Consider the following 26,826-nt stretch of genomic DNA (forward strand, 5'->3'; position numbering starts at 1 on the left):
CAGAAGAGAGGTGTGCAGTGCATGCTGGGAGTGTAGAAGGCAGCAACCATGAAATCCTCACAGCCAGTTAAGAAGTGACACATAGCATGGCCAGCTGTGCTCTCTCTCTCTCTCTCTCTCTCTCTCTCTCTCTCTCTCTCTCTCTCTCCACCCCTCTTTCTTGTTCACTCTCTTTCTCATGCAATGTTGGTTAGGTCAAGTTGTTCAATGTGTTAACTGTCTCTGCTGACCAAATGTAATTCTCTGGCTAACCCACGTATGCTCATGTTTACTCCATAAGGCAGGTGAGGAATCGTGAGCAGATATTAGTCAGATATTATTGCATGTTTTTGATCTTAGGACCTTCTACATACCATTGACAATCTTATGAGCCATAGATTCTGTTTCTAGTACAAACTGGAAGTTCAACACAGGGTCACAGAACTGCTGCGTAGCATCTGTCATTCAAAAAGTTAGCAAGCACAGCCCCTTCCCTAAGCCTGTCATTACTCCCTCTGTAAAGGGGTTATTATTGCTTTTAAAGAGTGGTCATTAGAGCAGTAGCAGTCTGACGTGTGAGAGGTGAGCCCTGCACAGTGGCCAGCTTGGACCCGATCCAGGAAAGCATCAGGACTGGTCCCGTCTAACACAGGAACGTGTCGCAGGACACGCGTCCTACACGCAGGAGATCAGCATGTCCAGAGGCAGAACTATCATGCTCTCATACATTTTCATGAGCTGGACCACACTGCAGTGTCTTGTGTAATGTAGGTTATGCATGTTGGTTGATTATGTATTCTGGTCTTTGTGTTTGCCAGGGCACATGAATGAATCCCACGGGAAGGTTAACTTTTCCCTCGGGGGTGTACTCACTGTCTTACTGCTACAGTCATTTTACAGCTTGTACTGCCTCCACAGATGTACAGTGTATATATGTTTATAGACAATATTATTGAACTGAATTAAATACAGTATCTGTGAGCTAAATGATGATCATATGTTTCATAAGTAAATTTTCATTCATAGCATTCAGAGCAAATTGTCTTTTGCGATTTCCATTCTGCCTCTGATCTTTAACACGGCAGTCGCCTCAGTCATCCTGTGGTTTGGGCGGCGTCTTGTGTGTGCGTCTGCGGTGTTAATTGCCCGCCCCGTGCCCCTGTGCTCTGCAGACGGCCCTCTGGAACTGCCCCTGCTGCAGCTCATCCCCTCGCAGAGGCAGGTGGTGTTTGGCGGTGACCGCCTGGCCCTGCAGTGCACAGCCTCTTATCTGGACCCGTCCGTCACGCTCGGCTGGACGCACGAGAGGCGGGCGGTGCGGACGAACCACCAGCACGCCGGCGTGCACGTGGAAGAGAGCGTCATCCATGACTGCTGCCTCATCACCAGGTGACAGAGAGAGAGAGAGAGAGAGAGAGAGAAAGAGAAAGTGTGATTATGGACGGATGATGAAGGAGAGTGTGCATGTGGCCTCGTTGTGTATACGTCTTAAGTCTTGATTTATGTGTGCTCATCGCGTGGTTTTAGATCAATTGAAAGAACACACCCACATACCCCACATACATGCATTCCTCACACACACACACACACACACACACACACACACACACACACACACACACACACACACACACAAAACCTACACATAAAGGGACATCAGCCACGCTGTGCTATACCTTTGATTATCATTGGTGGTGTTTGCGGGGGATGAGGCCGGGCCGTATATGCTCATTGCTGTGTGTTATGGTCTGGGCCTGCTCGGCAGGGGTGGTCTCAGCGTTAGAACCCGTCAGCACATAGGAACAGATATAACGGCCAGTAGCGGGAGGGAACATGGTGTCTGCTCACACATGTTCAGCACAACTCTTCCTCTGCCATCGTTCTGTCTCTGACATGCACAGAGCAAACACAGACGCACAAGACGCACGTGTGTGTGTGTGTGTGTGTGTGTGTGTGTGTGTGTGTGTGTGTTTGTGTGTGTGTGTGTGTGTGTAGTGCGAGTGTGTCTGCTTGCGTGTGAAAGAGAGTCACGGGGCTGTTGATTAGTTTAACTGCCTGGGGCTTTGGCGTGAGCCTGGCCATTAATATTGATGGAGTGCTGACAGAAATATGTTTCCCTGTGTCAACAAGCCTGGAACGCCTCGCTCACAGTTTTCCTAGGACGCTCTGAAGGCCGGCCCCGGGAGGACGACCCGGGAGGACGCCGTCTCGTCCCCTGCTGCGGCGTGCGCTAGTCACGGGGACACTCACACTCCCTTCGCTCTGAGCGCTGAGACGTCCCTGTGTCCCAGGGCGGTGCTGGCTGGATAACACCACCTTCCCTCTGAGCTCTCACTCTCTCTCACTCTCTCTCACTCTCTCTCACTCAGCTTCTGCTCACAGGTCTCTCCTCCAGACATGAGTACTCAGTAATCTTCCAAACTCTTTATGGAGGAAATCATTGATGCTTATCTACTTAAGTTGGGGAGCCAGTGTAAGGCAGGTTAAAAAAGCTCCTACCAAAAACCGCCAGTGAGACTGTTGTATTTTATTTGATTACTAGATTGCTTTTTGATCGTCTTTGGTCCTTTTGGAGTGACAGTGAGGGCTGCTGCCAGAGTTGCACAGTGCTGGCTGTTCACATGCGTTGTGACTCGGTGTGACTCGGCGTGACTCGGCGTGACTCGGCGTGACTCTGCGTGACTCGGCGTGACTCGGCGTGACTCGGCGTGACTCTGCGTAACTCTGTTCCATGGATCTCCTCTTCGCTTTTCTTCCTTTCCACGAGTCTGGCTGAAATGTGATGGATTTCTCCTCATTCCACTTCTGATTAGGCCTCGCAATTAAGCTCTCCCACTCGTCCCTCACTCACAAACTGATGCAGGCCTTTTTTTTTCAGAGTGGAGGCTTTACAGTAATGTTGCTCTTGGCAGTGTGGAGGTCCCGCTGGGTGGAGTGGGGGGTGGAGGTTGAGACTGCTCTCCTTTCCACAGCAGACTAGCCAGTCTGACCGAACGGCCAACCATAACACTGTCTCATTTAATCATGATTCACACACACACACACACACACACACACACACACACACACACACACACACACACACACACACACACACACACACACACACACACACACACATATACATGTACACCAATGTGCCCTCACATTGTAACCACAGCCATCTAGTGAAAGGACTCTCCCCACTGCAGTGTGCCTGACGTAAAAATACACCCAGTAAATACTACCCTACCCACCTATTAAACTGTCATCTTTGAATAGCAAGTGTCTTACAGACAGTTCTTCCACAATGATTATTGTCAGCTTTAAAACCTCTATTTCTGAAAAGCCACTCTACAAACTAGACTTCTGGAGGGACTTGTGTGTGAGATGATTTTGTGTGTGTGTGTGTGTGTGTGTGTGTGTGTGTGTGTGTGTGTGTGTGTGTGTGTGTTGGGGGTTACAGATATCATTTCCCCAGGATGCATTAGTAAAGTGCTGTAGTACCACATGCAGGAGGCACAGATATGGGGATGTTTGCTTATGTCTTTCATTAATCCACACTGCACACACAACGTTGGGCTTCTCCTCTCAGCCCGTGTCCTCTTCACGCTCCCAGCAGACAGCCGTCCGAGCTCAGAGCCCTGAGAGAACTTCTGGAGGTACAGGCCTAATATGTCTACTAAACCCCCCCACACACATTTTTAAAAGGCACAGATTTTTTATCTAATATTCAACTCCCCCTAACTCTCTCTTTCATTCTTTCATTTTCTCTCTGACATGTGTATTTAGGTTACCATGGAGACTGAAGTCTTAATTGGCCTTTTAGACTGCACTTTGGGTGACTGTAGTTAGTTGGAAGGAATGCTGTCTGTCTTCACATCCAAGACATGCAGGAGAGAGTGACACAGTTAGAGATAGTGCTAGTGAAGGAACAGTGTGAGAATATGAGAAGACGTGTGTGTGTGTGTGTGTGTGTGTGTGTGTGTGTGTGTGTGTGTGTGTGTGTGTGTGTGTGTGTGTGTGTGAAAGATGAAAGCAAGAGCGTAGTACACAAAGTGAAGAATGAAACAGATATTGAATGCAGAAACACCGCCGATGTGTTTGATGTGCTTTGTCTTGGTGATCAGGGCTGCGTCTCATCTCGTTTCATTCTGGTGCCTCCTCAGATGCTCCTGTCCTAGAACGTGGCTACAATGTGGTCTTAGGCTGTAAGCTGTAGCAATACTGACCTTGGTCCCATATCTGAGCTGCTTCTCTTACTCCAGTCAAGGGTGAACTTCTCCAGAGGGTGACTGCATCTTTGTTTTATGACACAGGGGTCCATTGCACAGGGGGACACAGGGGGAACATTGCAATTGGGACCAGATAGAAGAGTCCAGCATGTCTACAACAAAATCTTGAGACTAATGGCTCTAAGAGAGCAGCTAGGGAGAGGAGAGCTCCAGATAAAGGCCTTATGAAAACGTTCCAGCATTCAGCCTTCTGCCCACATCCACGGTTAGCTCCCTTCACTGCGCAGGAGAACGCCAGGGAGTGACCCGGTCACATGTGCACGTGCTCCATGTGCACGTGCTGCGTGTGCAGTTTGTGTTCAGGTTGCTGAGTGTGCACAAGCTTCTTAGTTGTTAGCCATGTCCTGCTATGCTAACCACGCACCTACCATTTCTCCACATCCCTACAAAACCCCATTTCCCCTCTTTATGTTTCTTTCTGGCGTCTCCTCCTGTTCCTCCACCCGCCCACCCCCAGAGCTTGTGGGAGCTCCGATCGTGCTGTCTGCTGGAGTAGCAGTCAGGCTGTCGGAATGCTGCTCGGAAACAGCCCGGGCTATAGCGCTAACTGCTTCGTGAGTTACGTTATGTAAACAAATCGTTAAATATCAGCACGAGTGCAAGTAAATGTTCCTAATGAGACCTTGGGGAGGCAGTCTGTGCATGCAGCTTCACAATAGACAAGTGCTGGGAAGAATTTAGGTCAGTTTGTGTGTGTGTGTGTCTGTGTGGGGTGTGTGTGTGTGTGTGTGTGTGTGTATCCTATGACTCTGTCAGCTTGTCAGTTGCTTCTAAAGCTCTCACATTAATGTTCACTCTCCTTTAACTCTAGCCTTTACAGACCCTAATCTACTGTGCCTGCTCTGTGCTATCTCCTGTAAAAATGTGACGTGAATGTTGTTTCCAAAGCCTGGAAGCGTTTCATCGACTTTTTATAGACTGCTTCTTGCTTGTCCAAGGCTGGTGGTGGGCCACTGTGTGTTACACGCTGTCTCTTCACATTGCGACTCCTATGAAGAGGGGAAGTGGGATATGAGGGCTTGGTATTCGCAGGTTGATTTGAAGGAGCACTTAACTGTGATGTTTCTCTTGCTCCATTAGCGTCTCAATTTTGGGAAACCAGGTAAGGGAAAAGCACTTCGGCCGTGTTCTCTGTGCTTTCAAGAGCACAACCACACGCAGTCATTTTCTGTCTCGTTTCCATTTTGGGCTTCATTTCCTATCCAGTTTCTAATCGTATCTGCAAAGTCCAGGCGCATCTTTCTCCAGCTTGCGTTCATTCATCCTGTATTCTGAAGGCGGGGCGAGCGAGGGGGGAGGAGGAAGGGCGGAGGAGGAAGGGGCTCCAGCGTGGGCCTGAGCACCGTCTGGCTGTGTGGCCGTTAGGCGGAGAGGTGTGAGCACACGTGCGTGGCGTGGCGGGTGCTGGATCCCAGGCAGCTGTGTCCTGAGGAGGCGGTGGAGACCCGCTGTTCTTGGCGTGCGGTTCAGAAGTGGCTGCAGCTGATGGAGTGGCTGATGGAGCGGCTGATGGTGCAGATGCCCTGCTGCCCAGTGTGCTGCAGTAGCACATGGGTCCTGCTCGCGGTCCTGTCTGGCCCGGGTAGCGCAGGACCTTCTTGTGTCCTGCTCATGGTCCTGCTTGACTCAGGAAGTGCAGGCGTGCCCCTCCGTTACCGGGCAGTGGAACATCCCAGGGTTATTAATCAGCCCTGCAGTTTGTGTGGTGGTGGAGGACAGCAGGAAAGTAATGTGCCATAATCAGGCATCATCAGTGGAGCTCAGGGTGATTTATGAGAGGGATTGGGACACTGCTTCCAGGAAATGTGTTTCGTATTCTACTTTTACTTTTAACTAATCTGAGCACACAGTTGTAACAGTGAATAACAATTTAATGACCAGTGCTTGCAGTGATTTAACCTTGACATGATGACAGTTTGAAAATGATCTTCGCCCAAACATCAGCTAGTTAGGCCTAACAGAATGTTGAATACTGTATGTTGCTGTAATATTTACAGCATGTTAGTCATGTAATAGGGCTCATAGTTCACTCTGAAATGTAAAGTCCCATTTTCCATTATTTTACTCAAAGTTTTTCCATGAAAAATGATGATGCATTTGTTTATTTTGGTAGAACATGTTTTGCTTGCATGTGAGTGTGAGTGTGTGTTTGTGTGTGTGTGTGTGTGTGTGTGTGTGTGTATGTCTGTGTATGTGTGTGTGTGTGTGTGTGTGTGTGTGTGTGTGTGTGTGTGTGTGTGTGTGTGTGTGTGAGCCTGTCTGTCTGCTTGGAATTACTGGATGGAGCAGGGACTATGAGAACCTCTAATCATTTTTACTGTAGAAGATTTGAGTGCCTTCATTTTCTCTGATGGCCTATTTTAATGTAAAATGCCTCAGGCATATGAAAATGTTTTTGTAAACAGGAGGATTTGAACAAGATGCTTTATGAACAAAAAACATCTCCTGTTGCCATTATTATAAAAATAACAAGAACCTATAATTATACTGAATGTATGGTACATTGGTATTTGAGTTTTACAAAATTTGTATACCTGGTTGTGTCTTTTAGAAGATTATTATTGTTTCTGCCCAGAGGATCCTTTAACACGTATTGAGACTGCAGATTAGATTGCAGCTATACAGGATCTGCTATACAACCAGTCTGATAAATGTTGAAAGTGAGTACATCTAGACCAAGACAGTGGAGAATAGCCAGTTTATGACTGGGCTCAAGATTAAGGATGAACTCCCAGTCAAGATCCAACGCTACAGTGGCCTTTAGGCGGTCATGCTAAGGATGAGGAATCTGAATGTTCATAAGACATGTTTTTGAAACAGCCTCTGATCTTTACAAACCAGTAAGGCTGATTCCTCTTTATTGACCTCCATGTCCAGGTGATCTGGAGTTTTCCAGAAGTCAGGGTTAATTAGGGCCTAAGCCAACATTCTAACATATTGATTGTTCAAGAACCATGTTGTCTTTATGCACTCGGGTGTGTAAGCCTTTGTTTGGCTTCTTGTTTGCATGTTTTTCCAAAATGCCCAAACCACATTTGCATTAATACATAATGAACCTGCCTTTATAGAGCTGAAATATATTTAGGACTCGCAGAAGTCTCACGTCTCTCCCTTACGTCTCTCCCTCTCACGTCTCTCTCTCTTCTCCTCTCTGCTCTTCTCTCAGTGAGCTAATCCTCTCCAATGTGGATGCTGGTGTTTCTGGTAATTGGCAGTGCCATGTGACCAGTTCCCGTGGCAACAGCTCCATTGGCATGGAAATTGTTGTTCTGGAGACGTCTGCAGTATACTGTTCAGCAGAGAGGGTGACCAGCAGCAAAGGTGACTTCAGGTATGTCCATGAAAAGAAACAGAAATCTGTTTCTGATGCTGCAAGTCGTCACGCACATTCAGACATTCAGAACACATGGATATTTATTTCAAGATATAGCATATACATGTGGTCAGTAAAACATTTAACAGCACACCAACAAAGCGATAACATTTCTATGGCATCATGGCCTAAGTTCTGCCTAAAATAGCAAATTACGCACACCTCTAATTTTTTATGGCCATTACAGCTGTCTGCGGCTGGCAGGGAACCAGTCGGTGGGTAATTAGGTGGAACCGAGCTTCACAAGCCTGCCGGAGAGTCTCTGTGTTGCTCAGGGTGTGCTGTCTTTCCCGTGCGCCACCGTCTGCGTGCGCCGCCGTCTGCGTGCGCCGCTGTCTGCGTGCGCCCTCGTCTGCGTGCGCCGCAGTCTGCTCAGGCAGAACACCAATGGAAGCACTCGGGAAAGGCGGCGCTGGATATGACATAAGTGGCCAGGCGAGATGATGAGGCAACACAAGGGGATGATGGTTTAGCTTAAACACAAACCAGAATGTCCCTTCATGTTTTTGTATGTCTCACTCTGCCTTGCGATGCTTCCTGCTCTTATTTGTTCCCGAGGATAGTGCAAATACAGTGGATAATTTATTCCTGAATCTAGGAACGTGTAGGAGTGTAGTGGTGGTGAAGAAGGCAAATCCCAGCTTCTCCAGCGGTAACAAACTTTAACTTAAGCAGTGTAAAAACTCCAGGGAGGAGAGTGAATAACAGGAGTGGGGGGAGGTTAACTAGATAACAACATGCACACAGCAAACATTTCTAGATACTGATGAACCTATCAAAGGATATTAGAAAACTAAACCATGTAACAACTCATTTTAAAGATTACACCTCACCTGTTCCAAACCAGCTCACTCTGTGCAGTGCAGACCCGGGCGTTGTAGGGCCCGCGGGCCACATACGGCCCTCTGACTATCTCGGACCAGCCCACATGAGATCGATGATTAGTTAGAAGTCAAAAGTAAATGTGTGACTATTAAAAGTGATAAGTGCATGAAATAAAACTTCACTACTTTTATTTTGAAGGCAGCTGTTTTGTATTTTGTTTGAATTCTGTCCAGTCAGTTCACTCATGCAGCTTCACTCAAATATGTTTCACTGAATGTACTGGACAGCTTTCAAGAAATTCGCTCTTAGCTCTACATCAGCTAACAGTAAAAAAAATGACAGATACAGAATGCAGTTTTTAACAAGGATGTACTTTTAAATATTCATTTGGTGAAGTAAAATGTAAAGCTGTGTGCTTAGTTTGCAGAGAACAGCTGTGTTTAAGGATTACAGTTTGAATCGCTATTACGAGAGTAAACACACAGAGAAATACAAGAACTTGACTGATGCATACCCGGCACGGGCGTCTGAAAATGTACTAGCGAAACTGCGAAGGCAGCAAGGATGTTTTACACTGATCTTTACACGTGGAGCTGTGGTGATAGAGCCCAGTCACTGAACTTTACACGTGGAGCTTTGGTGATACAGCCCAGTCACTGATCTTTACACGTGGAGCTGTGGTGATACAGCCCAGTCACTGACCTTTACGCGTGGAGCTGTGGTGATACAGCCCAGTCACTGACCTTTACACGTGGAGCTGTGGTGATACAGCCCAGTCAGACCTTTACACATGGAGCTGTGGTGATACAGCCCAGTCACTGACCTTTACACGTGGAGCTGTGGTGATACAGCCCAGTCACTGACCTTTACACGTGGAGCTGTGGTGATACAGCCCAGTCACTGACCTTTACATGTGGAGCTGTGGTGATACAGCCCAGTCACTGACCTTTACACGTGGAGCTGTGGTGATACAGCCCAGTCACTGATCTTTACATGGTGCAAGGAAAAACGTTGAGATGACGGAGGAGCTGCAGCTATATATACGGTCAATGTGATGCTAGTTTTTTTTTTTTTTTTGAACAGACAAAAGTACATTCTAAACCAGGGATGTCAAAGTCAAATACACCGAGGGCCAAAAAACCAAATTTGCTACAAGCCGAGGGCCGGACTGGTTTAATGTTTATTAAAACATATTGAAATGATTGCACATAGCCTATTGAACCAAGACCTAAAACAGTGTATATTATTTAATGCTTAAACGAATAAAGCAATACTTTCTTATGAATCTGTCAGTAATTTCAAGTGAAAACATTTTTCAACAAGCAAACAGATAAAAACAAACTTCCTTTAAAGAAAACAAGTCCTGTACAATGTATAAAGTAATAAAGGTTTGAAAAGTGCTGGAATTTAGGCTAAAGTACTTGAAAATGCTTGAAATTGTAACGACTACGTTTCACAACAAATGGCTATCTGACTGAACAGTTCTCTTGTATTACATTAACAAATACGAAGCTCATGTAATTCCAGGATGAAACATGAGAGAATGTGTAGATATAAATAAACAACCATTAAATAATGTGAATAAAAAAGCAAATTATTTCAAATCATTTCGACTATATGTATAAATATTTAACTTAATTAAGTTTAACTGGTGCGCGTAGTTACAAAATTCGAGAGGTGCACAACCTTGCGAATCAACAGCGTGTAACGCCCTCGCGCACGGGCAGAGCCACTGCGATTACGTCATTTTCACGGCGCAGACCCTCGCCGCTTGTGTGCGCTGCAGTGACTTCGCGGGCTACAGTTGCATTGTGGGGAATGTAGTATTTGTGCGTGCAAAACACCATCGGGCAGCTGTGGCCTGCGGGCCGGTTCTAATAGTAATTAAATATCATCCAGGGGGCCATAGATAATCAATTCCTTGACTTTGACACATGTGTTCTAAACTGAACAATCGCAAGTTCATTAATTAATTATATAATTCTGTCCTCCATATTTTCATTGTATCATTGTAATGTTTCATTCAGTGTTTTATTTTTTTAATTAAGATATTTATGCATAGTGTAGGCAGTATATTTGTATAGTGCAGAACTAAGTTGAGTATATTAGTCTGGCCCTCAAAAACCGTTCCTGTTTCTCATGTAGCCCCTTGGGAAAATGAATTGCCCACCCCTGGTCATGCCAAGATAGGTTACATAGGGAAGATGTTGTTGAACGAACTGCTTGTACTTCAAACAGTAAACTTATCAAATTCAAGATCAAAGTATATTTTTCTTCTATTGCTTTAGCAGGAAACTGTTTCTGTATGCAAAGCTGCAACATAAGTTGTAAACCAGTCCAGCTGGACGGAAAAGTGGCTTTTCACTAGTGACTTTTCACTAGTGTGTATGGACCTCACAGTTCTTCTGCTCCGCACAGATGGCCTAAGACCCAGGCTGGGTTCATGGCTTTCCTCCCCTGTGCAGCGGCCACCCACAGTTCCGCTTCCCAGGAGAAGAGGGCGTGGCGTCGGTGTGACAAGCTTGGCCGGTGGGCAGAGGACAACTACACCCAGTGCCTATATGCCAGCAAGATCACCCGTGAGCTGCACGAACTCACACAGGTGGGTAAATGTAATGATGTCATTACCGTGGCATGGGCCGCGTGAGTTGTGAGACAGACGTGTTCTGCCGGTGACGCTTTCACGCTTTGACCACGCCTCAGAGGTCTGAGGAATGGCTGCTCTTCCACATCGTGGTGGCAGAGGTTCTCAAATGTGCCTACCTTAATTGTACAATTCTGAAGTTCGACATTTTGCGTCCAACTGCTTCAAATTTCCCATGCCCCCTGTTAGTCAACTCCAAAATATCCACGATGCCATTTTACCAGCTCTTGCTTGGCATTTTGAAGAGCGAGAGGACCCACTTAACCTCCTGCAGAGCCCTCGTTGTACTCTCCTCTACTCCATTATCACACACCTCATTATCCAGTTGACGTCCCCAAGCCCAAACTCCATATCGTCTTTCTGTACTGGATCTGCAGCGTTGGTACATGGGTATTTAGGGCTTGGCTTACTTAGTTCTGGTTTTAAATGTGATCACAGGTTTACTTTATTCCTGTCTTCGTTTCTGGCCACATTTGAGGTTGTAAATGTTGCCTTCATAGACAAAGAGGACGAAAGGAAATAAAGGATACTACATTTCTAGCTACTTTCAGTTAAAAGCACTTTGTCTAGCCAAGTTAAAGTGTGTCTGAATTTCTGTAGTTTTAAGCCAGACGAATCTTCCAGTCCCAAATTTGGACAAATGTACTGGTGTGCTGTAAGACTAATGGGTGTGTCTTGCAGATACAGCCCACTGTGTATTGCGTTTGATCACAGCATTTGATCACACTTTAATGACTCCTGCCTCCTACCTGAGGTCATTCTAGTCTATTTTACATTAGATACCTGATTACAGAAAGTTCTGGTTTATTCCAATGTCTGCAATGGCTTGACATTTAACTGGCATATACAAAATTGTTTCCTTTGTAGTCCTGTTACAAGGAAGCCAGGGACACGGCTGAACTAGTTATCCTGTTAGCTACTCTGTCAGCTTTTGTGAAGAACAGAACTGAATGCATGTTACTGTTCTCCCCTTCACACATCTACAGGTGTATAGCCTCTTTCCTTTACATCCCTTTTATCTAACAGTGGGATTCAATCAGTCTACTGTTTGATTTTTCTTTTGGTGCTCCTATAAGAACAGCATTAACTGTTGTGCCCCGCCCCTCCTTGTGCCCCGCCCCTCCTTGTACCCCGCCCCTTCTTGTGTCCCACCGAAATGCTGAAATCTAAATGCAAACTGCATAAATGCATTATAAAAGTGAATACATTATATATAGGGTAATGTAATACATGCATGAATGGTTCCTACCCCCTTCTCCTGCAATTTGTAGTTAGGATCTCTTTCTCTCTCTTTCTCTCTCTCTCTCTCTCCCTCCCTCCCTCCCTCACTGTCTCTGGATCCTTTCTTCCCCACCCGTGTCTCCCTCAGACTCAAATGAACTCCTCTAACGTAGTGGACCTGGCTCGCAGACTTGCCTCCATAACCAGCGGGGCCGGCATGTTTGGAGACGTGATGGACGTCATCTTTGTCACGCACCTCGTCGAGCGGATCACACGCCTGGCTGATCGTGTTCATGAAGTAAGGGCGTGTCCCAGTCCGTCCTAGGTGTTGAGGTTGCTTCTCATGTTTCATCTCAGCCAGTTCAGCCAAGTTCGAATGTTTGTTTTCACCAGATTTTCTAATGTGGTACTTTAAATGAAGGCCTAGGCATTGACACTGACAAGGCCAACACCTTTATACAGGTGACACTGTATGAAAATGTCTTTTATTAAAAGAAGTCTTCATCCTGTAGTTCCTCAGGTCCAATGGCTCGTGCTGCTGAAGTGTTGTGTTCCCGGAATTCTTCTCTAGGTTCACAAATCTGCTAACATGCAGTTTACAGACATCCCAGATATTTTTAGAATCCCTCACACTGCACGTATGTGCTGGTGATGTTTTTAGCATTCCAAAAGCAGCGTTTGGCACGGCGCTGAAGTGGGGAAGTCTGCCTGAGGCTTGGGCTTCCTGGAGGAAGCTGTTGGGTTGCGGCTGTCCAGAGGACTGTTGGAGCTCCATGTGCTGGCTGTAGGGAAGTTCACATTACACACGGAGAACTCAGGAAGAAAGGCCTCTTGGCTTTTCTACAAATAGAAATAAGAATGATTTACAGGAAAATATGTCATCCTCGTCACACACCTCATAGACAGGATCACATGCCGGGCTGATTGCATCTGAGATAGCTTTTTTTTGCCTTGTTCTAGACAATCAATTCTTATGTTTTCCTAGCTAACTCAAGGAGAGAGTAGAGAGATAATTTTAAGACTACATATTTGACATACCTTTTAAATATCAAGACTGAGGGAAGAAAACTAGTCCATGCTTTATCAACAAAAATTGATTACTTAAATAAAATTTAAGACAAGACTTTCAAAGCGACGATCTGAAGGTTAATCCTGCAGTTTACGGGTGTGCAGACAGGTTATGTGATGCAGGAGAGCTGTGGCAAAGATTCCCGGAAAATCTGCACAAATATTTACACACTTTTGAAGATTTCTTATTTTCATCGGGTGTATTTTAGGTTTGAAAGCAAGAAGGATAATTTGCTGATAATTAAAATTTTCTCCCCATGTGATATTCTATACATCAGTGCAAGGGTACTTAGTTTCCTCTTTTTCAAAGCCTGCTTCTTACTGAGGTGTATTTAAACACACGTCTGCATGTACTAATTATTGGACACTTCCTTTAGCCTCTTTCATGACTTTATGAAAAGCACAGGCCAAATTTCTTTCATGTTCTTTCATGTTTATATATATATATATATATATATATATATATATATATATATATATATATATATATATATATATATATATTAGTGCTGTCAATATATAGTATATAGTATTGAAGATAGCAGATAGTTGGATTTATGGTGTTTGGTTCATCCAGGTATATTTTTTTCTTAGTATTAAAGATACGTTACTCTCTGCACATGTGTTATTTAGCCTAATCTTCCATTTTCCCACTAATTCTGTCCTTGTTCTATTATTGTAGAATTTGCTTAATAAAAGCAGGTATTCTCTGAGGAAGGACCTCTCTGGATCTTCTTCTGGATACTGCATCTGTGGGATTTTATCTCCGAGCTTCAGGAAATCCAGTGGCACATGCCAGAACTTTAAAGCCGGTGTTCCCTTGCTGCTTAAGATAACAAATCTCACGCGAGATACAAATCATGCCCTATGGAATGGGATAATACTCCACCTGTGGTCCTTGATGGATTTTATGTTGCCTGAGGTTGTTGTTCACAACTTCAGTCTCACACATCAATCAGTCACCAAATAAAAACAAACTGCTTTATTAGCAGGCCTCTTCCTTCAATCTACAAGTCTGCACTGTTAGCAAAGTGCTAAAGTTCAGCAGCCTGATGTTAGCGAAGTGCTAAAGTTCAGCAGACTCACTGCATGACTTTTGTTAAATGATGTGCATCATATGACTCTCAAGGGTGATGAAGCGACATTAAAAATATGTAAAAATGTGAGATTGTCATGCACAAATCAGCAATAGCAATATGTTAGTTAGCTAATATTAGCAACTACACCAGCTAGTTACTGAGACATAAGTATTCTACTAATGAGTTTTCTAATGCTTGTTACTACAAAAATGACGACACACTGAAACGACATTAAACTAAGATGACAGTGATTATTGTTTTTTTATGTATCTTTATTAATGGAGTGATATGGTCTATTTTGCCTATAATTGGATTGCCATGTAGTTCTAACACTTCACTCTACCCCTCAATACCAGCAAGAAGTAGGACACCTTAACTCTAGGCATGAACACTGTTACCCTAACCATGAACACCGTAACACTAGCCACGAGCACCTTAACCCTAGCCATGAACACCGTAACACAGGCCATGAACACCCTAACCCTAGCCATGAACACCGTAACACTAGCCATGAACACCCTAACCCTAGCCATGAACACCCTAACCCTAGCTATGAACACCATAACACTAGCTATGAACACCCTAACCCTAGCCATGAACACCGTAACACTAGCTATGAACACCCTAACCCTAGCCATGAACACCGTAACACTAGCTATGAACACCCTAACCCTAGCCATGAACACCATAACACTAGCTATGAACACCCTAACCCTAGCCATGAACACCATAACACTAGCAGGAAGGAAGTGTCGGTCGATTGCGAAGGAATGCGGGTAGATCACATGACATTAAAAAGTAGTGGATGAATGACAGGATATCGTCCATCTGCTCTGACGGTTGTATATATACACCGCCCCGGTAACAATTTACGTTCGCTATGAACACCATAACACTAGCAATGAACACCCTAACCCTAGCCATGAACACCATAACACTAGCTATGAACACCGTAACACTAGGCAGGAACATCGTAACCCTAGGCATGAACACTGTGAGCCTAGGCATGAAATATGGAGGGCTAAGTGGTAGGGGTCAAAGGGTGAAATGGGATTGGGTTCAAATGTTCAGCCTCTGCTGGCTTTAATTTCCTCACGGCAGCCTTGACCAGAAAAAGAGATCGGCGGGTTGAAAGAGGAGAGGAGTGAAGCAGGCGGTGGGAAAACCTGGTCCTGTCTTTGAAGGACACCACTGGTTGTGAAGGAACTCACAGCATCACAAGGGGTGGGACACTGAGCAAGACTGTGGCGCTAAGATCAGTTCTCTTTTTGGTTGTGTTTGTTTACAGTTTTTCTCGATTGTTTACACACATTGTCTGAAAGCATGCCTCATACTCTCAAAACTCTACACACAAATCAGAAAAACACACACACAATGGGCAAAACCCCTCAGTTCTCTTTCAAAATGAAACTTTACAGTCAGAACAATATTATATCTTCTCAAAATGGTATTTTGTTCTCAGATGACACACACAAACCATCATATGAATAGACATTTATAACAACTGGTTGAACACTGATGTGCTCAATGTAAAACACTATGATGAATGGAAAACACTTCTTCTCCATTCATCATAATGACTTAGGCCTTTTTTGTGCAGTGTTACACTTACTACAGACAGGAAATACATAAGTGCATTGTAAAATATTTTAGAATAGTGTTTTTATACTCAGAACACACATATACAGTAACAAATATATTTTATTTTTTCCCACAAAAGCAATGTACACAGTGTACATCCCACCCAACACAAAGTTGCACATACAGTGGTCTACATACACAACAACAGAAGAGTTTACTATATACAGTTACAATTACAGTAAAAAAAAACTATGTTGCATACAATGGCACGCTGGCCAATGATATTCCTTCCCCTCCTTCGTCCGTCTTTTTGTGAGGTTGAATCCAACCTCATCAATGAAGATGAATTGGTGCTCCACTGCATCTACCTCTAGCTCAAAGATTCTCTGAAACACACATGACAGTATCAGAAATAGACATGGAGGAGTCACTATTGTGAAGCACAATCATTATGATTACAATACTGAAATATGTATAATTTATACAGTGTTGAGGGGATACATCAGTTGTGAGATTGTATAGGGCTTACTTGCACATAGTTATATTTCAGTTCTTTGACTCTTTCTGAATTTCGTTCAAAAGGCATCCACAGATTATTTCTGCGCAAGACACGGTCCAGCGTTGATAATCTCACCCTATCAATATTTTGAAATATCTCGTTGTTTTCTATTATTTTTCTTTGTATTTTCCATAATGTTATGGCATTATTTTCTAGGACCATGTTCAGGATTTCAGTTTCCTATTCAGGAGACAAAAGACGTTTCCGTCCACCTCATGTTGGTAACCATTCAGTTCTGCAATACAAATAGTAAAATACTGTAAATACTGTGTAGGAACACAAAGTAGGAATACATTTCCCAAATACTTGAAACATACTTTATATTTACAGTCCTACAGAACAGTCCACAGGCAATACTGTACTCATTGAGTACTGTATTGATATGCAGTACTGCAGTTTCCTACTGAGAGTTGATTTCTTACCTGTTCTCATTACGGAAAGTCCGGATGATGGATGCTACAGTGTACCTACTCACATTTGGCTGTACTCTTTGCCCAGCCTTCCTCATTGTTAGACCATAGACCACATGGTCAACCAAAGTGGCTGGGATCTCATCAGAGATTACGGTCCTTGGCCTTCCTCATCCTCGTCCTCCTCCTCTTGCTCTCACTCCTCTGGCTCTCCCTCTGTTTCCGCTGTTGGCATCCATTGCTCCAAAACAGAAGAGCTCACCACCAACAGAAGAGCTTTTGCCATTTTATGCTAAAGCTCTGATTGCTGGTTGTACACATGTGTGACAGGTGTTTGCTGATATGATGAGTCAGTGTGCATAGTAGGACAATTAACTTTAGAATTTTGAATAACAGTGTGTTCCTTGTGAAAACAAGAGATTTTCTTCATGAAAATTATGCCAAATGCAGAAAATTGTGTGTAGTGTTTTGAAAAAAGTGTGTTTTAGAACTGCAATTTGAGTGTAAAGCAGGAATTGTGCTTGTAGTTTAGTAGAATTGGTTCAGGGGGTTGGTGCAATAGTTACATGTTGTGGTCATTGTGTCTCAATTACCAGCATTAGTGTGTTAACAATCGAGAAAAACTGTAATGAAAGTCAGGACATTTCTTTGACTGGGTCTTGTAGTGTATAAATCCACACTAAAAATCATCCAGCTAAAATGATTTAGTCAGGGCTCTGGTACAGCCAATCATCTGACTTCAGAGGACAATAATGGTGCCAGTAGTGATGGATTACAGTTTACAATTGAATGCAAAGGCAGCCTATTTTATATGATATATAGAGTGGGTATGCCTAATTAAGTAATAAAGCACATTTTGCAGTGTATACATTTTGTGGCTTTGACACTGTTGTAGCATTTAGGAAGTTTTATAGAAGAACTTGAATGGTAGTCACTCAGGTTCCAGTTTGTAGTAATGACACCACATCCTCTTACTCATCCAGTTAAGCTCAAGCTTCATCATGGGACAATACTGAATTAGCTAAATGTAAAAGTTCCTCTGTTGCTCTGTGCACTCTGTGCAGAAAAAATGGTACCATGCAATTTATAGATATAGCTGATATAATTACCTTCTGTTAAAGCCATTATTGTCCTTTAGAATCCCTCGCACTGCACGTGTGTGCTGGTGATGTTTTTAGAATCCCTCACACTGCATGTGTGTTGGTGATGTTTTTAGAATTCCTCGCACTGCACGTGTGTGCTGTTGATGTTATTAGAATCCCTCACACTGCACGTGTGTGCTGGTGATGTTATTAGAATCCCTCACACTGCATGTGTGTTGGTGATGTTTTTAGAATTCCTCGCACTGCACGTGTGTGCTGGTGATGTTATTAGAATCCCTCACACTGCATGTGTATTGGTGATGTTTTTAGAATGCCTCGCACTGCACGTGTGTGCTGGTGATGTTATTAGAATCCCTCACACTGCATGTGTGTTGGTGATGTTTTTAGAATGCCTCGCACTTCACGTGTGTGCTGGTGATGTTTTTAGAATCCCCCGCACTGCACGTGTGTGTTGGTGATGTTTTTAGAATCCCTTGCACTGCACGTGTGTGCTGGTGATGTTTTTAGAATCCCTCACACTGCATGTGTGTTGGTGATGTTTTTAGAATCCCCCGCACTGCACGTGTGTGTTGGTGATGTTTTTATAATCCCTTGCACTGCACGTGTGTGCTGGTGATGTTTTTAGAATCCCTCACACTGCATGTGTGTTGGTGATGTTTTTAGAATCCCCCGCACTGCACGTGTGTGCTGGTGATGTTTTTAGAATCCCTCACACTGCATGTGTGTTGGTGATGTTTTTAGAATCCCCCGCACTGCACGTGTGTGCTGGTGATGTTTTTAGCGTTACAAAAGCAGCGTTTGGCACGGCGCTGAAGTGGGGAAGTCTGCCTGAGGCTTGGGCTTCCTGGAGGAAGCTGTTGGGTTGCGGCTGTCTGGAGGACTGTTGGAGCTCCATGTGCTGGCTGTAGGGAAGTTCACATTACACACGGAGAACTCGAGAAGAAAGGCCTCTTGGCTAGCAGAGAGCTACTGCTGCTTGATGTGACATGGATTCACCAAAGGATTATTTTCCCATTTACCACAGCAACACATTCAACTAAAATAATGTTTATATGTATGACAAACATAAACCCATGTAGGGTTAATTTTTAAACAAAACATTTTTCTTTTCATATACAAACGAAAAAGTCATTGTGATACCTTGCTAATGTTTCATGTGTATTTCATGGTTTCTGTTCCATTTGATAGCTTTCACACTGCATGCCTTCCGCTGTTTTGTTGGAAACAGTCCTGCTTTCTAGCCAAGGTTGAACAGGCATGCAAAGTGAAGGAAGCTCTGAAAAAAGAGATATGGAGCTATATGCTATAAAAGACATACGCCATAAAAGGAGCTGTCAGAGGATTCAGTCACAATTCAGAGGTCAGCTGTGGGTCACAGCATCCCAGCAAGGCCACGAATGCCATTAGTATGAGTAATCATATTTCCATCATTGAGAAAGCATTAGGAGTGTGTTCCGCGTGGATCATTTTATCATGCCTCATGGAGGACATAATCATTTCATCTTTATGTAAATGAACGTCTGTTAGTAACAAAATTTAGCATTTTAAAGGAAAACACTTTTGTGTTGTTAAACGTATCCGTAGCATGAGCTGAAGCTATGTGTTATTTTTGATGTACTAGTGGGAATAATATATACCAAGTATATTCCCATATATTAAACCTGTATGCAGCAAACAGAAGTGTGAAATGTTTTGGGGATTATTCCAGTGACTACAATGGATCCATCTTATAATAGAATGCTGAGTGGAGGGCAGGTTTAACTCTGCCTAACAAACATAACTTATGTTCTGACTGTACACAAGAAAATAAGTTAGGCGTCCTGCAGCAAACGATTTGGGTTTCACATCAGGCCCAGTTCACTCACGTATCTCATTGTAACCTCTTAAGTACCAGCTGCCTCACAAGATCATGGTTGGGTTTCATTATTTATCTTGTTCACTTTCCCTCCGTTTTGAAGAACCCGGCACTTAACCCAACACTCCTGTACTCGTGCAGGTGGGGGACTTTGTGTCAGAAGTTGCCAGCAATATGATGCAGGTGGAGGAACACGTCCTGTGGATGGCTCAGAACGAGGCACGGGCCTGTACGCGGGTGGTGCGCTGCGTGGAGCGCCTCGCCGACCTCGTCATGTACACCAACGGCCAGAACATCTCGAAGGTAACGCGTCACGCCATCACACACTAACGCGGTCCCGTCCACTCACACAGAGACATGCCGTCTTGGCATGACGCAGTAACACACACTCATGTGTTTACGATCACATTCACTCGTTGCTGAAACCCAGATGATCTCAAGGTTGATACACGCTCACATCTTCAATCACAGTCCCTTTCCCGCTCAACGTCTCAAAGGTAACGCGGCACTCTCCTGCGCGTAGTGGCATTCACTCTCCATTGGACCATCTCAAAGGGAACTTTTGAGATGCTTACTTATTTAATTGCATTCAGAACATCTCTAGGGTAAAACATAAACACTTTCTGCTGCCTATATATACTGTTTATGAAATATTTGGTGCTACAGATGTAATCAGTTTCAGTGAGGTTTTCTTGGGCTGTTTCGCCAAGATTTAGCTTTGGCCAAAAGCATTGAAGAGTAAATAAGTGTGGACAGTAAATCTGTAAACCGTAGGGTAAAGGCATCTGTCCTTCAGTCAACCTCTTTATAGACTTGCTTGCGTCCTAAGTGGGCGCAGTGGTGCTAGATCTGTGGCGTGCAATCTGAGCAACGTCTTAACGTGTTGTTTGTTCACGGCATGTTTCCAGAACCAAGAGAGTCCTTGACTCATTCAGAATTCTTGAACAAATGAGTGATGTTTATTTTTCAACAAACAACTAGTAAGAAACTAGGTCAAAATAATTCACTCTCCATTTCACACGCTCTCACTCTCTTTCTCTCACACTTGTTCTTTGTTGCCATGTTCTCTCTCTCTCTCACTCTCTCTCTCTCTCTCTCTCTCTCTCTCTCTCTCTCTCTCTGCAGGTCTCTCCTAACATAGCTCTTGAAGCCTTTATGCTCAGACCCACAAGTATGATGGGTTTGTTGTGTACGGTGGTGCAGCAGACCTCTCTGGTGCCCCCTGTGGCTGACACTGGTCAGGGCAAGGCTACTGGGTTTCCTAAAGCTCCAGGGTCACTGGAAGACACTCTCCTCAGTTTCAAATGTCACACAGCCAATGTCACAGTTTCACCTACTGGCCAGCTCATCCAGGTAAGAGTTAAAAACAACCATCAGTCCAAGCTGGTGAATATAAATTTCACCAGTTCATCCAAATGAAGAGTCTCTAACTCATCACATGCCATAAAGTGCTCACGTCCTTTGTGCTGTTTCAGTATCTACATTTGCATGCATGGAAAATGGCATATTTTCTCAAAATTACAAAATATGTAAATATTTTGGCTCTAATTGGCAATATACGTTTGCTGTTAATGCTCTAGTTAAATTGCTGCATTTATGACCAGAGGAGTCATATGTTTCTTCATGACTGATTTTCATGCTGAACCTCAATGCTTCAACAACAGCAAGAAGGACCTCAGAGTCACACACTATGTCTGAGAAATCATGAGTGAAACACACTATTTATTAATTTTTCTTTATGGAAATGCTATAAACTAGAAATACACAGACGAGGCAGTGGTATGTGAGTGTGTTTATGCATCTGTGTGTAATAGTGTGTCTGTGACTGTGTATGAGACTGTATATGACCATGTATGTTTGTGTTTGCTGTCTTAATCTGTAGTCTGGGAATACAGGACACACCCCGATGGATGCCATGTCCTTGTTTTCATGACATCCTCAATCAGACCTTTCGTCTCGGCCCTTCTGTGGGCCTGACCCACATTACAAATCCTCCCCAGTGCAACCCCTGCATATGTGTACGCAGGGGGTAAAACGCTACCCAGCTGTGGCATTGAGAAGCAGCATCCCGGGGTGATATTTCAATCATGGGACCATTCGTCCACGTCTGAGCCCTGTGTGTGGTGGAGCTGGGAAATCCTGGCTGGCTGATGGTGAGGTGTTACATGATTAACGAAGCAGGGGGCTTCGGCGTGACACGTTACGACGGGGCCTCTCGCTGCGCAAGAAAGCCCAGCGGCAGTGGTCTCCCGTGGCACCTGCCCTGCTGGGTGGAGCACGTTTGACAGGCGTAGACAGGGGACACAGGAGGGAGACGGGATGCAGTGGACGGATGTCCAGCAGAGAGGAGGAGGAGGAGGAGGAGGAGGAAGGCTGATGGTGAGACAGGAGGGTGCTGGAGACAGGGAGATGCCAGGCGGAAGACAGAGTTAATGGTCTCGTGAGGCATGCAGCCTGATGATTGAGAGGCTCTTAGGGTTATGGAAAGGACACAAGAAGCACTGAGGCATAGAAACCACCCAAATGCATGTGCTCGCCCACAGCCGAGAAACATCCTCCTCTGATCAGCAGTCCTGCCTAACAGCATGGAAGGAGAGACAGCAAAGGAATTGGGAGGGGGGGGGGGGGGACAACAGAACAAGTGCAAAAGTACAGCTGAAACAAGATTTCTCCATCTGCTGGTACATTTACTGATCTCTCCATCAGCATACTTCTTGCTCTCCATTTCTCTCTCTTTTTCTCTCTCTCTTTCTCTTTCTCTGACTCTGACACACACACACTCACACACACACATCTAGAGTACATATCTGGATTGAACTCATAAGCATTGCACCTCCTGATAATGGGTGCAGGTTTGTGGAGCGGCGGGTGGCGGTGGAGGGGGGGGGGTGTGTGATGGATACAGTGTTGTACTGTTAGTAACAGCACATGTGCATTAGGCTACTGGGTCTGGAAATATGGCAGAAGTGTTTGCCACCCTTCCCCAGTACAACTGAACGTCTCCCTCTGTTTCAGCACTAGGAATCTCAGTGTTTGTGCCATTCAGAGTCAAAATACATGAATGAATTCCAAATATCAATGGCTAAAATGGCTATAATGTCCCAATGGTTAACATGCCAATTCCAATAGCTAAGATGTCAGGAAGTTGACCAGTCATAACTTTGGAATTTGAATCCTCTTGTTCATCTTATAAAGAAATACAAGTGGGAAAATGTGGGTGAGTGAGTGTGAACTGATTCAGTTCTCACAGTGTGGATCACAGTCACGAGTTGGAATGGCACTGTTTTTCCCACTAGCGCCACCTTGTGATAAGATGAGAAAGTGTCACCTTTCCCAGTGCTGGGTTGGCGTAGAGAAGCACATGATGGCGGCAGAGCAGGGCTGAATAAATGTCCTGAGGACATTCAGGACATAGTCCCGCAGGCACACTGCTACAGCGTCCCTCGCTGCCCGCCCGCTTTCCTTCACTTCGTCGGTGCTCGTGCGATCGGAGCCGTTTTTCCGAGTCGTTCCTTGCCGGGGGCTGTGAGTTTAGAAGCTGTCACCTCTAGCACGGCAGGCTGAAGCATCAGCTACAGTGCTGTCGGGGTTTCGCTGTGGTGCGGGGCAGGAAGATCTCGAGCGTTCCCCAGCAGAAGGTGCATGTGCTCTGCCGGCACCACACAAACAGCCCCAGAACTGCCCCAGAACTGCCCCAGAACAGCACTCTGTGCCTCGCCCTGTGTTGCTGGGGGTGGGTGTGCTTTGAGGATGGGGTGACATTGCTTACATGTGGGGGCTGCTTTTCCCTTTGTGGGTTTGTTGTGTGTCCAAATTGTGGAGGGTAGGGGTGTGTGTGTGTGTGTGTGTGTGTGTGTAAAGAGAAGCTGAAGATAAATAGAACTTTTTGATAGATAAATAGAAGATAAATAGAACATATTGCAGTTGCTCAGTACAAGTACAGGCAACGAAAAATGTCTTAGGCCGCCATTCAATTTGTTGCTTTAGCAACGGTACAATGACCATGCAGTTATTTTTCAGTCTCTCTATTATGATATAAAACAGAAAATACAATACATATGTAAACAACATAAAAAAACATTAAAACATTTTTCTGAACAAAGTGCAACGTCAGTATTGGCACTAAGCGCATCTTGAAATCTGAGGAAGACAGTCCTGACCTTTCCTGGGAAGCCTGTCCTGAACTCTTCTGGGGAGACTTTTCTGAACTCTTCTGATGGAGAAAGTCCTGAACGTTTCTGGGTAGACTGTCCTGAACTCTTCTGGTGAGACTTTTCTGCAGTAATCTTCATGCTCCAAGAGCCAGTGCTACTCCTCAAGTGTAAGGGGAGGTCACATTAAATACTTACCAGTGTAGGTTTGTTTGATTTTTAGTACTGCATACAAATGCCCTGTATTTGTACAGAGAAATAATGCCTTATGATCATCACACCATTGCTATCATCACACCATGCTCCTTCCTCAGTCTCATCACGTAAACATGCTGTTGTTTTACCACACGAGAAGCGCTGAGGGTCCAAGAAAGATCCTCACAGATGTGGATGCCCAACAGTTTGAGAGTGATAACATGCCTGTACACCGGCCCTGTTGATGAGAGTGAGAACCATTCGCTCCTCCACACGCCCACAATAAGCTCTTTGGTCTGGATACTGAGAGAGAGATTGTTTTAGGAGCACCATGCTGCCAAGAACTGGATCTCCTCCCTGCCGGGCGATTCATCAATGCCGCCTGTAGGGCCGACCACGCCGTCGCCGTCTGCGAACTCGGTGACGGTGCTGCGTCGGTGTATGTGGGGGGAGAGCAGGGGGCTCACGGCCCTGCAGCCTGCCTGCATTCACAGTGAGTCTGGAGGGCACGTGATGGACCAGCCTCACAGACCCGGACACAGCCTGCAAGGCATGACGGAGTTGAAAGGGGACCTGATGTCGATGAACAGCATCTGGATGTAAGTGTTCCAATTTTTCCAGCTGGTTTAGGGCAAAATGGAGCTCTTGTCAGTCTATTTGCATGGTGTACAAAATTGGTGGGGGTCCATTGATGATGAAAACACAAGCCCCCCAGGTGACAGAGAGCTACTTTCCCAAAGTGCTTTGTCACAACAGGATGGAAATCACGCAGGCGTGCTGCGTCGGGGAGTGTGTGTGAATTAGGGAAGTGTCCCGTGACACACACAGTTTGTAGGTGTGCCTGACATCTCCTACTGTCCGTCTTCAGGCTGGCCCTGAGCTGTTGGCCTGTTAGCCTGGACCAAAAAGCAGCATGTCATGCCTCCAGCAGGTGGCGTCCATCCAGGTCTTCTGATTCGGAAAGCTTTTCACGCGCTTGACAGAGGTCGATGTGGTCAGTACATGAGTTGACGTGGCTTGTGACGGCGGACGTGCGTGCGAGGATAATGTTCCCCAGCTGTTCCCCAAGGTGTTATGAACCTGGGAGGAGAAGCTCTGTGTGGCCTCGCTTTAGCTGTCCTTGTTGATGTTTTCGAATGTTGGAGGAGTGGCACGTTCCTGGGGAGCAGGACCAATGAGAGGTGTGCAGACTGTCCAGGGGGAGGAGGGGCATGTTGGTACATGATCTAAAGCGTTGTCTCTTCTGGTGGAAGTTCAGCAGCGCGTGATAGAACTCCCCTGCAGAGGTAAAAACTCCATCTGAATGCACAGTTGTTACTTGCTCTTCAGTAGGTACCTTAGCTTCAGCATCAGGAGAAATTACACTGCACTGACAACAATTCAGAACGCTCTCTATGGCTATGCACTTAATCATCAAATACTCCAGATTGACAATGTCTGTGCACCATGCTACTGTGGAGTCCGTGATTTGTTTGAATAAATACACAGACCTCCTCCCTTGGTCCTACGGCAGTCTGTGACTCTGAACACACTGTGCCCTTCCTGCTGCACTATGCTGCTGAGAACATAGATGTTCAGCCACGTGTCCCATCAGAATCACAATATTGTACTTCACGATCTGTCTCTGTGTTGTAATCCAGAGTTGCAGCTCATGTATCTGTTTGTCTGTCTATATGCATCTGCCTGTTTTGGAGTGCATGTGTGTGTGTGTGTGTGTGTGTGTGTGTGTGTGTGTGTGTGTGTGTGTGTGTGTGTGTGTGTGTGTGTGTGTGTGTGTGTGTGTGTGTGTCTGTCTGTCTGTCTGTCTGTCTGTCTGTCTGTCTGTGTCTTACAGCTGCAGTCAGTATTCTTCCTCTGCAGAGGAGAATAAAAAATGTATTCCGCAGCTCGTGTGACTTTGTGCACTCACACACTGGTGCCGGGATGAAACAGCCCTTTGATTATGTCACCCTGCGGGACACTGAAGGAGGGGGAGGCAGACTCCTGCACTCTGTCCCGCACATGAGCTCAGGAGCACTGGCAGGGGGCGGAAACCGGGACAGCATCACACCTGCAGGAGCCATGTGACGTGTAGTGTGTTAGAGAGAGGTGCTGGGAAAGAAGGAGAGAGAGTGTGTGCATGTACATGTTTGTGTTATACACACACATATAACCTGAGAAAAAGAGACGGGAGGAAAGAAAGACAGTGAGGGAGATATGTTGTGTTAGTGAGAAACAGATGGAGAGAGAGATGGAGTGACAGAGAGGGAGAGACAGAGAGGGAGAGAGCACGAGTGAGAGGCAGAGACAGAGACAAAGAGGGAGTTAGGGAAAGGCAGAAATAGAGAGTGAAGTGAAAGATGCTCTCGTGTAGACTGATGGGGCCCCTTGGGTGATCTGTCGATTTGAGTTGTAGACCAAAAGAAGACATGACTGGCAATGTATGTGTGTGTGTGTGTGTGTGTGTGTGTGTGTGTGTGTGTGTGTGCGTGTGTGTGTGTGTGTGTGCGTGCGTGTATGTGTGTGTGTG

At 45.2% G+C, this 26,826-nt stretch overlaps 1 protein-coding gene across 3 annotated transcripts in view; it reads left to right on the top strand.

Annotated features, from left to right (window-relative positions):
- adgra1b (adhesion G protein-coupled receptor A1b) overlaps nucleotides 1–26,826 on the top strand; it is a 116,830-nt gene that overhangs the window by 27,077 nt on the left and 62,927 nt on the right. For 2 of the 3 annotated variants that reach the window (XM_076975211.1, XM_076975213.1), the window contains 6 exons: nucleotides 1,152–1,368; nucleotides 7,420–7,584; nucleotides 10,870–11,053; nucleotides 12,465–12,614; nucleotides 20,113–20,274; nucleotides 21,097–21,324. In XM_076975211.1, coding sequence (XP_076831326.1) covers nucleotides 1,152–1,368; nucleotides 7,420–7,584; nucleotides 10,870–11,053; nucleotides 12,465–12,614; nucleotides 20,113–20,274; nucleotides 21,097–21,324 — 1,106 coding nt within the window. Of the gene's footprint in view, nucleotides 1–1,151; nucleotides 1,369–4,632; nucleotides 4,808–7,419; nucleotides 7,585–10,869; nucleotides 11,054–12,464; nucleotides 12,615–20,112; nucleotides 20,275–21,096; nucleotides 21,325–26,826 lie in introns of those variants that run through there. The other variant, XM_076975212.1, reaches the window with a different exon arrangement.

This window comes from Brachyhypopomus gauderio, chromosome 15, assembly GCF_052324685.1.
Source record: "Brachyhypopomus gauderio isolate BG-103 chromosome 15, BGAUD_0.2, whole genome shotgun sequence".
NCBI classification, from domain to species: Eukaryota; Metazoa; Chordata; class Actinopteri; order Gymnotiformes; family Hypopomidae; genus Brachyhypopomus; species Brachyhypopomus gauderio.